We start from the raw sequence: 12,700 nt of genomic DNA, 5'->3' as shown, positions 1-12,700 counted from the left end.
CCCCCCAAAAAATCAACCTACTTCCATCACACTGGCCCAAAATAAATGCTGTGATCTCTTCTTTTTTCGTGTTCTCTTTCATGTATGGTTCCATCTCCTTCGATTTGAAGTATTCTGTGTCTGAAACGGTGACAGGAGTGGGTGGCGATGTTTTGTGATGTCTCACGTATTGGGAAATGATTCGTTGTAACAACACTGTGTTACTCCGCGGCGGTGTGGTGGTGAGTGGTGACCCTGAGCGTGTCCTCGTTCCCCCAGGCCGTCCTGGAGACCATCAGGAACCTGATGAACACCGAGTGTGTCGTCCCCGACTGGCTCCACGACATCATCCTGGGATACGGCGACCCAGGAAGCGCCCACTACTCCAAGATGCCCAATCAGATCTCCACGCTGGACTTCAACGACACCTTCCTGTCCCTCGAACACCTAAAGTCCTGTTTCCCTGGCTACACGGTCACGGTCACCGAGGAGAACCCCGACCTTCAGATACCCCCCTTCAGGTAAGGGTCATAGGTCATGCTACACCGTAGAACAGAATGAAGAGTATTCATTTAGAAAAAATAAGTAGGTTAGTTCACTGTACTCCTGAGATTAAATCCTTTCTCGCTTGTCCTCATAGGTTAGACATCCAGAAGAATACCGAATGAATGTTTCAATCAGTTGCACACATCTGACCGTGAGCTTGTCTGTCTTTCAGAATCAAATTCCCAATTCAGAACAGGGCAGACAAGGGCAAGAAGAGGAAGGCCAATGAGGAAGACGAGGAGGAGGAGAAGAAGAAGAAGGAAGAAGACCGGATTTTGGTGGTGGAGCCTCACGTCCCTGTTAACCGGGGGCCCTACCCCTACAACCAGCCCAAACGGTGAGGGGAAAGGTCAATTGTTGACCCCTGGGAGGTGGGTAAGGTCAACCCTGTGCATCGGTCAAGGCCCTGACTTTCACACCATCAGTCACAGCTCATCTGGCTCCAGTGTGTCCACAGGCCCCACATACTGGACACCAGCAACAGCACCACTTGTACTCTGACCTCAGACCTCTCTCCCCAGCCTCAGAGCCCTCCTTCAGCCTCAGACCTCTCTCCCCAGCCTCAGAGCCCTCCTTCAGCCTCAGACCTCTCCCCCCAGCCTCAGAGCCTTCCTTCAGCCTCAGACCTCTCTCCCCAGCCTCAGAGCCCTCCTTCAGCCTCAGACCTCTCCCCCCAGCCTCAGAGCCCTCCTTCAGCCTCAGACCTCTCTCCCCAGCCTCAGAGCCTTCCTTCAGCCTCAGACCTCTCTCCCCAGCCTCAGAGCCCTCCTTCAGCCTCAGACCTCTCTCCCCAGCCTCAGAGCCCTCCTTCAGCCTCAGACCTCTCCCCAGCCTCAGAGCCCTACTTTACCCTCAGATCTCCTCCCCCCCCCTCATGTTCAGCTCCAGGACTGGAGTGGATTGCGTGCTTCAACCCAACTCAAATTTAGCCACCCCCCCACCACCAACATAGCAACCACCGCCCTAAAGCTTAAGTACCATACGCCCTCAGCAAGCCTAGCCTACAATGGATAAACATTCACTGTGCACAAAAAAAACGAAACAACACATAGGCTTAAAGTGTTTGCATATCTGTCAGGGGAGATCTGAGCGTAGGTTTTTGTCCGTGCACAAAGTTGGGCGTTTGGACGCCCCGCCGTTCTATCTCACCCCTCAGGGAGCGTTGTTAGTTTGCCGTGTGATGTCTGTGGTGTTGAGTCTGCCTCGCATCCTAGCTCCCAAACAAACCCAGCCGGCGTCTCCCAACCTGCCCGTGTCAGACTAGGTTGTTGATATTTAAATGTTAATCGCACCCGGGGAAAAAAATACACAACAAATTCCTTGAATTGCCTCCTCGTGAAATTGTCGCATTCATCTGATGCTAACTAACTCAGTGTCTGAAAGTTGCACTTTGATATTGAAATCTAATGAGCAACAACAAGTCCTTCGGGTACCTTGTCTGAAACGCCTTTCATGATGGTTTCAAAGCGCCACAGCGCCCCAAACAGACGCTTCTAAAAACACTCGCTTTGCTTCTTTCGAGGTCTCAAACGTGACTCCCCTTCGATGCTTTACATGCTAACCGTTTGGAAATGTTGTGTTTTGTTTGGGTTTTTGAAACAGAAACACCATCCAGTTCACCCCCACTCAGATGGAGGCTATTCGTGCTGGGATGCAGCCAGGACTGACCATGGTAAGAACCGCACCCACCTCCGCCCCAGCTCCAGTCCTGGTCTGGCCCTCTGCACCCCTGGCTGGCTGGCTGACTGGCTGGCTGTGCTGGCTGAATGCCAGCGCAGACTGGTGCTGTTGAAAGGCCATCCATAGCCCACAGTTGAAGTAAATGTGTGGCTGGCTGGGATGCGCACACACACACATCCATCTAAACCTAGCATGTTGTTACGCTTACACACACACCATTAACCACACAGCGCACATTTTGCACATAATCACACACGCACAGACCCCTTGTTTTCCAATGCAGCCTGCTCCAACTCTCTATCCTTTTTCTGACTCAAACACACCCTGCTGGCACACACACACACACACACACACACACACTGCTCACAGGCCAGTGTGAGTGGCTCGCCGGCAGTGCATTGGTGGGCTGATGACTGGCAGCTGGCAGAGGGGTGTTGGGTGTTGTTATTTATTGTAGCGCCGCCGGGAGTAAACATGGCAGGCTAGTTCTCAACACGGTCGTAAAACAAGTGAGCCCGCATGCCTCTCCCCCCCCGACACCCCCCACACACACACACACACGCACCTCGCCCCACCACCTCCTCCTCCCTCCCCTCCCTGGCACGTCACTGGCTCGTTAGCAGCCGAGCCAGGATCTCTGGCCCTCCTCCCTGCCACCCTTCACCAGTAGTGGCCGCGCCCTGGAGCTTCTCCCAGGGAGGGAACCACGGAGACGGTCTGTGTCGGAGATGCCATCCCCGTGCGCCTCGTCTGTTCTGTATTGGCGCCAAGAGTTCAAGCACAGACCTCCTGGAGGTCAAGGAGCTTTTCCCTTCTGTCCTTGTCCCTCTCTCCAACTCTCTGTCTATCTCACTCGCTCCGTCTCTTCTTTTCTCTCTCTCTCTCTCTCTCTCTCTCTCTCTCTCTCTCTCTCTCTCTCTCTCTCTCTCTCTCTCTCTCTCTCTCTCTCTCTCTCTCTCTCTCTCTTTGTCTGTCTTCCTCTGTCCCCGTGTCCTTGTCTGTGTGTTCAGGCTGTAGGGATGACCTAGCATGCCAAGCAGCAGGGTTGCATGTTCCCAGCTTTGAACAGGCAGTGTTGGTGTGTGTGTGTGTTTGTACAGGACCTGACCGGCTCAGAGCCCCCTGTCAGAACCACTATGTTATCTCTGAGGCTGTTACACTGTTACCTAACTGTTACCTTTCTCCTAGCTTTCCTGTCTCTGCTCTCATCTCCCTATCCTGTGCTACTCTCCCACCCTCCCTCCCTCTCCCCCTCCCTCCCTCCACCCCCCAGGTTGTTGGACCCCCAGGTACAGGAAAGACGGATGTGGCCGTCCAGATCATCTCCAACCTCTACCACAACTTCCCTGAACAGAGGACCCTCATTGTCACACACTCTAACCAGGTAGGCGACACACACACACACACACACATAGTATATTCACACACACACACACATAGTATATACACACACACACACACACACACATAGTATATACACACACCCTTGTACTGCACCTCCACATTTCTAAATCCCCATGTTTCCCCATGGTTGGTCTCGGTGTTAAGTGTCCCTATTACATCTCTCAAACAAACCTCTGGTAGAGAAACACAAAGGAAGAAGAGGAAGAAAGACTGATGGAAAGAAAGACCTACAAAGGTAGATGAACAGACCGGGAGAGAGAGACAGATGGGGGTGGGGGGGAGTCCTATAAACCGACAGGTAGATAGGCAGGCAGAGAGAGAGACAAAGGCCAACCGAGAGATAGGGAGAGACACGCTGATAAGAGAGACACAGAGAGAGCAGTGCGACCTGCCAGGCACATTCACAGCTCTGTCCCAGAATGGCCCATTAATCAGGCTGAGAAAGTCCCCCAAGAAGTGGGAGAGGGAACATTATAACTGGAGCTCCCCTGTGGCCTTAGCCTTGTAGGTTCATTGTTTAATCACAACGTCATCTGCCCCCTTTCTCCCCCCCCCCCCCCTCCCTCTCAGGCAGCAATCTGGCAGAATCGCTAAATACAGTTATGAAAAAGCCCGCTCCAACTCCCCCAACACATTCTGTTCTCCCGTGTCAATTTGTCATCGCAGAACAGGCCTGCTCCCTCACATGCTAAGCAATCTTAATTCAAAGCGCTGGAGGATGGTAGGATGTTGTTCTTCTAGAAACACCTTTCTCCAACCGCTGCAGGAAACTCGAGCAGGAAATTCGAAGCCGATATGTTCCCTCCCAAGGGAGGGAACATCAATGGTTATCAATGTTCAAGTACATTGATAACCATGCGAATGGCCTGTGATCTCTTCCCTGCGTGTGTTCTTAGTTAGTCGTCTTATTAACTGACAAACATGCACGGAACAATCAAGTTCAATGTCAGATTGTCTTTTAATGATGATAAACAGGCAGGTAATTGTGTGTGTGTGTGTTGTTGTCAGGCTCTGAACCAGCTGTTTGAGAAGATCATGGCGCTGGACATCGACGAGCGCCACCTTCTGCGTATGGGCCATGGTGAGGAGGAGCTGGAGACGGAGAAGGACTTCAGCAGGTGAGGACCGCCGGGGGACAGCTGGTCACACACACACACACTCCTGCAGACACACCTCACTGGGTACTGCTGTAATACTGATTGTCACACACACACACACACACACACCCACACTGAAGGCCCCACTATCAGGATAATACTGACTACACACACACACACCCACACTGAAGGCCCCACTATCAGGATAATACTGACTACACACACACACACACACCCACACTGAAGGCCCCACTATCAGGATAATACTGAACACACACACACACACCCACACTGAAGGCCCCACTATCAGGATAATACTGACTACACACACACACACCCACACACACACACACAGCTACCAACCCACACCATTAGCTTTCAGCCAACACAGTGACAGGACTAGTCAATACTCTGTATGTTGTCCTCCGCAGCCCGGGGCCTCTTCATTAGGCCCGGCTGCTCCTCCACCCCCCCCCAGGCCCAGGCTCCCAGCCCTGCCTCATTAAGCAGCACCACGGGCCCCGGGTGCAGGGCCCTGACTCAGTCCAGGTTTGAGCGACCCAGTTGAGGCTCATTTGTCCGAGCAGGTGGTCGGGCTGGAACAGTGAAGGGAGGAGACCTCCTTGGTTGAACTGAGCCGTAAACTGACTAAGTCAGCCACTATGCCCTGAAGGGGCCTGCTTAGGAAGGGAAACTTCCAACTTGTGTGGGATTGGTGTCCTGTACTCTGATTCATGCAGACACACACACACACACACAGAAAGAGAAGCAGCACGCACAGTTGTACTAGTTGTCTGTGTGCCAGAGGCAATGCAGGGAGCTGTTTGCTTTTAGACGAGGAGGCCCACTAGAGTCTTACCCAGGACTGCCCCTGTGCTTCTCTTACCCGCATTGTGTGTGTGTGTGTGTGTGTGTGCGTGCGTGCGTGCGTGTGTGTGTTGGGATTCCTGAAATGCCTTGAGGGACATTGACTCAGTCCCAGCCAGTCCCAGACACAGAGTGAGGGAAGCCAGCACACTTTAGACCACTTACCACCAACCTGAGAGGGGGGATGCCGAGGAAAGGAAGAGAGACATGGAGAGAGATCTCAACATCAGAGGATACCCACAACATTCACTGTTGGATGACTGCCGCAATTTCTTACATATATCTTTTTTTTTTACCCCCTTTTTTTTTTTTTTTTACCCCTGCTCGCCTTTTTCCTGAATCAGCCGAATGTTTTCACGGTGAAAGTCGCCCATCTGTGTTCAAACACATAAAGGGCCCTGGGATCAAGATAACCGGACCTCATTGAATATTCATTATTGAATATTCATCCCATGCTTCTATTTCCAGCGTGCTCTCGTGCAGTATGAGATTGGTAGCAACACATAGCAGGGCTGTCGAGACAAATTGGGCCCTGTGGAGCCTTCGTGTCTTGGATACACTGCACAATGCGTACAAGAAATGGGTTTATGAACAATACCATGATAAACATGCAATTAATAACAAAGTAGTTTGGGGATTGTGTTGTCGTGATACATCCAGGGTGAATGTGAGCCACGTGAGAGACAGCAGCCGAGCATTGAGACACCAGTTTGTTGTAAAGATTAGATGCTGCGGACTCTCTCCCAGTCTACAAATACTCTCTGTCTCTACAAATACTCTCTGTCTCTACAAATACTCTCTCAGCCTTTACAAACACTCTCAGCCTCTACAAATACTCTCTGTCTCTACAAATACTCTCTCAGCCTCTACAAATACTCTCTCAGCCTCTACAAATACTCTCAGCCTCTACAAATACTCTCCCAGCCTCTACAAATACTCTCTCAGCCTCTACAAATACTCTCTCAATCTCCACAACATGCTGACTCCCTCCACCCCAGTAAACCACTGTCCAATTAGCGCTGGATATTGGGCTGAAAACCCCCTCCTCTCACCAGCTAACGAAGGGAAGGTTGCAGCGCTGCTAATTAACGATAGCTCTCCTCCTCCTTGCTCTCCGCGTGTCCTCCTGCTTAATGAGATGTCGAAGTGGTGTTTGGGAGAGGAGAAAGGGATGGAAGAAGAGGGCCATTGTGAGACACCCTCTCTTTCCATTCTAATGGAGTGTGTTTCCTGTGTGTTTGTGTGTGCGGATATACATATTTAGTCTCAGGTCTTTCGTCATTAGAAAACAAGGTCAGTACTTTTTTTTATGTTATCTCCAGCCGATGTGATTGTGATTGAATTATCTGCTGAGCAGCTTAGCGTGGGTCTATAAATGGAACATACCTCGTCCCGGTATTAGCCCCGCCCCTCTGAATGTGACATGGCATGTCCTGGTGTTACCGACTAATCGCACCCTGTTGTTATTATTATTATGGTGAGGGCTGATCAGATGACTTTGTTTGAGGCCTTCATTCGTACACGCCTGGTGTCTGGTATTCATTCAGTTGGACAGTCATAAGAGATGCAAAAAAAATAGTTACATATAAATCCGTATTCATATATTTCTATATACACGCATATAGCAAATATGTATCTACTGAACATCTAGAGTATCATCACTGCTGCAACAGCATTGGGCCCATTCAAATGGTATATCATGCCTAGATCAGTTATGTCCTTTATCATCTCACCTACAGGCCTTATTAGTAATACCATTGAGTTAGCTATAGAATGATTTGATTGGATTATTATTGGGGGGGGGGAGGCCCAGAGTAGCTCTTATGAAGGTTATGGAAACCTAGATGGGAAGAGGAGAGCTGGAGGGGGGGTTGGGGTGCATGACAAAGTCAACTCCTTCACCCCATCCTCTGTGTGTGTGTGTGTGTGTGTGTGTCAGGTACGGGAGGGTGAACTACGTGCTGGCCCGGAGGCTGGAGCTGCTGCGGGAGGTGGGCCGCCTGCAGGAGAGCCTGGACGTCCCTGGAGATGTGTCCTACACCTGCGAGACGGCCGGACACTTCTACCTCTACCAGGTGAGGGGCTTACATTTACATTTAGTCATTTAGCAGACGCTCTTATCCAGAGCGACTTACAGTAAGTACAGGGACATTCCCTTCTGTCTGGCTGGGGGCGTTGACGTGGTTACACCTCTACCAGGTGAGGAGGGGCTTCTGTCTGGCTGAGTGCGTTGACGTGGTTTCAAAGCGGCTTGTCTGACTGCCTCCGGTCTTATTTACCATCATTAGAACGGCTCAGTTGTCTCCTGTAGTGATCCCCCCGCCACAAGTGCTTCCGGGTGCGTCCTCCTAGCGTGATGTGACAGTACCCAAACCCCCTCATCTCCTTCTCTCACTCCAGCGTTTCGCCCAGACAGCGAATATCTAAATATTATCCCCGGCTGTTTATTCCCGTCATCTCATTACCGCTCGCGGGCTCCAGGAAAAGGGCCACAACAGACATTTATGACGCTGCACCCCCACCCCCTCCTCCTTCCTTGAGCCCGAAATAGACGTCGGAGATAAAGAACCTTTTAGAACCGAGAGGGGACCGGCGGCGGCTGTCATACCCGGCAGAACCGAGAGCTTACATAACCCTCCCAGGTCTGGAGTACAGGAGCCTCCCTGTCTGGGGGGGGGGGGGACATGCTAAGGGTTGAGGAGTGCAGTGGAGAGAGACAGGGGAAGAGAGGACAACGAGACGTGCAGTGGAATGGAGGGCTGGACCATGAGCGGAAAAGAAGAGAGTAGAGGGACAGAAGAGGCTAGGGCAGTCATGGAGGCGGAACAAGGGGATTTGATAGATGGGGAGAGGAGATGGATGGAGAGGGAGAGGAGACGGATGGAGAGGGAGAGGGATGGTAGGAGTTGTATTCTAGAGTGAAAGGAATAAGTTCTTGCATGAGCTTTAGGATCAGCCGAGTACAATGACCCTCGTTCACCTCTGGGGTCGCGACACAGCAGTCTGCATTCAAAGCTTCTGTGTTGTGTTTTTACGCCCGCCTGTGTGTGTGGAATATCAGCGAGGCGCTGTCCCCCTTGTTCCAGACCATGACATCCAAGAGGGGCTCCCTCTCTCTGTCTCCTGTCCCGCCGCAGGTGATGTCTCGCTGGGAGGAGTACATGAGCAAGGTCAGGCCCAAGCAGGGCCGCGTGGTGGAGGCCGAGGCCGTGGCTGTCCACTTCCCGTTCCACAAGTACTTCTCCAACGCCCCCCAGCCCGTGTTCAGGGGCCGCACCTACGAGGAGGACATGGACATCGCCGAGGGCTGCTACCGACACATCAAGAAGATTTTCACCCAGCTGGAGGTGAGCAGGTCACACTGGGCCGCACACACGCTTCAAAGAGATCCTTCCCCGGCTGTAGGGTTACATAGAGGTCACACAGGTCTTCAGCCCAGTCTTTCACACAAGCCGAAAAACACTCACCGTGTCAGCAGTTTCAGTGTCCCTCAGAGGCCAGCTGTGATCACACACACACACACACACACACACACTAGGACTAGCGACTGTTTCCCCCTCTGACAAGTTCTCCCAGGCAGTGTGGTGATGGGTCAGTCGTCGTCTCCCCTTCCCCGGCGGTGGTTCCCGTTAGCGCGCTAGCTACCACAGTAGCCTCCCTGCATGCGATTCAACAGCTGTCCTCCTCATGGGTCCTGGCGCGCAAGCTAAAGAGCCGCCGCCGTGCGCACGCCAGCCCCAGATGTCAAAACCGCTGAATTCATCAGCCCAGCCTGAGAGAATGTCGCCATTCTCAGAGAGAGATGTCGAGAGAAGAGAACAGGCTGTTTTTTCCTCCTCCTTCCCCCCCTCCCTCTCCCTCTCTCTCTCTCTCTCTCTCTCTCTCTCTCTCTCTCTCTCTTTCTCTCTCTCTCTCTCTCTCTCTCTCTCTCTCTCTCTCTCCTCCTCCCCCCCTCCCTCGCTCCATCTTTCTCCTCCTCTGCTTTCATGAGTGTGCTTGATGGCTCAGGCTTACATGATGATTGGTGACATGCCACCCACCCCCCTAACCCTCCACACTCTCTCCTCTCCTTCTTCTGCGTGACCCTGTTGGCAGTGGCACAAGTCGCCGTCTCTAGATGCCAATGGAAAGATTTGAGGGTCTGGCAAACACTGCATTCACCACACACACACACACATTCTCCACACGCATGCACGCACCAACGTATAATAAAGAACATACACATCACACACCAACTGTGCAGACACACACACACCTCAAGATGAGCCCGTGTCCCTCTCCTAGGTGTGTCCGGTCTTCATATAGAGATAACAACAACATTACAGATTTATGAAGCCTACACGAAGGCCTCAGAGAAGCAATAAAGAAGTTATTGGCCAGAGGTAACACCCCAACACGTGTGTTGGCCTTGATTTATCTGGCGCCCTCGTATCGGGAGATAATCAAAGAGAGACCTCGGCTGCTCTCTGGGGGGGGGGGGGGGTGATATCTGTTTCCTCCTGCTCAGAAGGCTCTCCCCCTCCTCCCGGTGCCACAGGGAAGGAAAAAGAAAGAGAAGGAAAAAGATCTTGTCTGGCCTGTGTCCCTGCCTGCCTCTTTGCCTCCCTCCCTTCATCCCTCCCTCATCCCTCCATCACCGTGGAGACGGACAGGGACACCATGTGATCTCCCTGTTCCTACCAGACGCTGCCCTCGCTCGTCTCCTCTACTGCTCCCATCTCTCTCTGCTCCGTGGAGCCCCAGCGGCCGGACTCACTAGCCTGCGTCTTAGTTTCACTCTCCCAGCTCTCCTGGAGCCCAGTGGGGGGGGGGGGGGTAAAAATAGCACTCATCAATATTGCATGTTTTGATCGGTTTAATATTAATGTTAAAATAGTAACACGTCAATTATTGATGTGGCGCTGCCCTCTGAGGGCCCCTCACTGCCCCGCTCCCGAAATAGGACATTGATTTACCCACTTTCCCTCTCGTCCACCTTCCACCCCTTCGGCATCCAGGTCTTTAATAGACTCATGATATCAGCCAACAGACTCGCCGGCAGTCTCTCGACCAGAAACAAACGCGCCCAATGTCCCTCTCCCATATTAGCCATGTAACAGAATCTGCAACAGGCAAGATATTGAACAGTAACATTACACCTCCTTAAATGCCTCCCATGGTTGCCCAAAGGCTTTCCTGAGGAGGGACTTGAGGTCACGTGCATGCCATTAGTGTCGTGTTTCCCCTCCTTGGGTTTTTTGAGCGAACCTCTCGAGGATTTGCTGGGAATCGGTTATCCTAAGTAAGCAAGATAGTGTTTTGTGACCCTTCTAATGTGACCTCTGAGCAGCAAAGCCAATGCCTGTCAAGAGAGATCAGCCCCTTCGTGTTTGACCCCTGACCTCCCCCCACCCCAGGAGTTCCGAGCCTTCGAGCTGTTGAGGAGTGGGCTGGACCGCTCCAAGTACCTGCTGGTGAAGGAGGCCAAGATCATCGCCATGACCTGCACGCACGCCGCCCTCAAACGCCACGACCTGGTCCAGCTGGGCTTCAAGGTGAGGTGTCCCCCCACACACACAAATACCCCCAGACCACAGATGTATCGCTACTACTCACCTACATGCAGTCATGTACATGAGTAGCAGACACATCGGTTCAGAGCGACGTAGACATCCGCTCACAGCGTGCGTGACGCCGGATCATGCAGTGGCATTCATTCATTCTTGGCGCCTGTGTGGTTTGTTTCTTCAGTATGACAACATCTTGATGGAGGAGTCAGCTCAGATTCTGGAGATCGAGACCTTCATCCCGCTCCTGCTGCAGGTAAATCAATCCAGATTGATTTATACACCGACTTAAATCCCTGGATTATTAGGACCAGAATCTCATCAGAACTAAATCCAAAATGTGTAATAGGATCAGTCCAAACCCCCATTGTCGTGTCACTATTTTATTCAGGTTGAGGTAAGAACTTAAAAGTACACCCCGATATATTTCTGACATCACGTGTCCATCCTGCCGAGCGCTGGGCATTGGTGGGTTTCAGCCACACCTGGGCGTGTCAGTGTGTTCTCTCTCAGGAAGCCCTGACACACGTGAAGCCAGCCAGCCTGCTTCTCTGTCAGGTACACTGGATGTGTTGTACTAACGGGCTCTAATTGCCCCTGATAACCCTGGCGTCTGTTTACACAGAAGACCATTAAACACGGCGGCGTGTCCAGCAGCAACCGGGCGTCACTCCTACTCCTCGCTTCTGGTCTCCCCGCCTCTCCTCACCTCTCTCCTTTGCTCTCTCCTCCTCGCCTCGCCCTTCTTTTTCCCCTCTCACCTCGACTCTCCTCCTCTCTCTCGCTCCGTAACAGCCGTTGTCGATGCTCGCTCGCTCGCCGCTGTAATCACGGCCTGAGCAGGCCAAACGAGGGGACTCCTCCTCAGTCCTCATCTGCTCCACGTCGCCTCCTTTACGGCTGATTGAATCAGGCTCGACTCATGAGCCTGGCTAGCGTCAGGTTTGTTTGGGGTCAAGCTCCAATTAAACCCTGCCTCTCATCAGCGAGGCCTCAGTCATGAGGCACATACTAGAGATAGCTTATCTCTCTCTCCTCTCCCTCCTTAATCAGTCCTGGTTTAGTAATGAGGCAGATATTGGAGCTATCTTTTATTCCCCTCCTGTACTCTGTCGCTCTCTTTCTCGCTCTCTTTCTCGCTCTCTTTCTCCCTCTCTCTCTCTCTCTCTCTCTCTCTCTCTCTCTCTCTCTCTCTCTCTCTCTCTCTCTCTCTCTCTCTCTCTCTCTCTCTACTGTCTCTCACCCCTGCTGTGAGACAAATATTCTGGATCCGCCTCTGAAAGGAAAAGCTCTACTTTCTGGATACCCATGGGTGTTCTCTCTCCATCGCACCACTCTCCTGTTAACAGACATGTTGGAAGGAGTGAGCGAAAAAGAGAGGGAGAGACAGTGTGTCAGTGTGGAACGCAGACACGTGTAAGCGATGCTGGTGAGAGAGGTGTTTGAAATGTAAGGGAAAATCACAGGGAGGGGTGGTGGGGTGAATTGTAAACAGTGTTACACAGATCTAGCTAGACCGTCCCCCCCTCGCCATCCAGCACAGATACAACATGTGTTTACGTCCCTCTCAACCTCACCTAT

At 52.1% G+C, this 12,700-nt stretch overlaps 1 protein-coding gene across 3 annotated transcripts in view; it reads left to right on the top strand.

Annotated features, from left to right (window-relative positions):
- The window catches only part of aqr (aquarius intron-binding spliceosomal factor), a 43,112-nt gene that overhangs the window by 16,602 nt on the left and 13,810 nt on the right, over positions 1–12,700 (top strand). For all 3 annotated transcript variants that reach the window (XM_047017451.1, XM_047017452.1, XM_047017453.1), the window contains exons 21-29: positions 259–500; positions 698–862; positions 2,128–2,197; positions 3,479–3,589; positions 4,618–4,727; positions 7,513–7,648; positions 8,711–8,920; positions 10,970–11,107; positions 11,304–11,375. In XM_047017451.1, the coding sequence (XP_046873407.1) occupies positions 259–500; positions 698–862; positions 2,128–2,197; positions 3,479–3,589; positions 4,618–4,727; positions 7,513–7,648; positions 8,711–8,920; positions 10,970–11,107; positions 11,304–11,375 (1,254 nt within the window). The remainder of the gene's footprint in view (positions 1–258; positions 501–697; positions 863–2,127; positions 2,198–3,478; positions 3,590–4,617; positions 4,728–7,512; positions 7,649–8,710; positions 8,921–10,969; positions 11,108–11,303; positions 11,376–12,700) is intronic.

This window comes from Hypomesus transpacificus, chromosome 3 (assembly GCF_021917145.1).
Source record: "Hypomesus transpacificus isolate Combined female chromosome 3, fHypTra1, whole genome shotgun sequence".
NCBI classification, from domain to species: Eukaryota; Metazoa; Chordata; class Actinopteri; order Osmeriformes; family Osmeridae; genus Hypomesus; species Hypomesus transpacificus.
The sequence above is the reverse complement of the archived record's forward strand: the minus strand, read 5'-3'. Positions and strand labels throughout refer to the sequence as shown.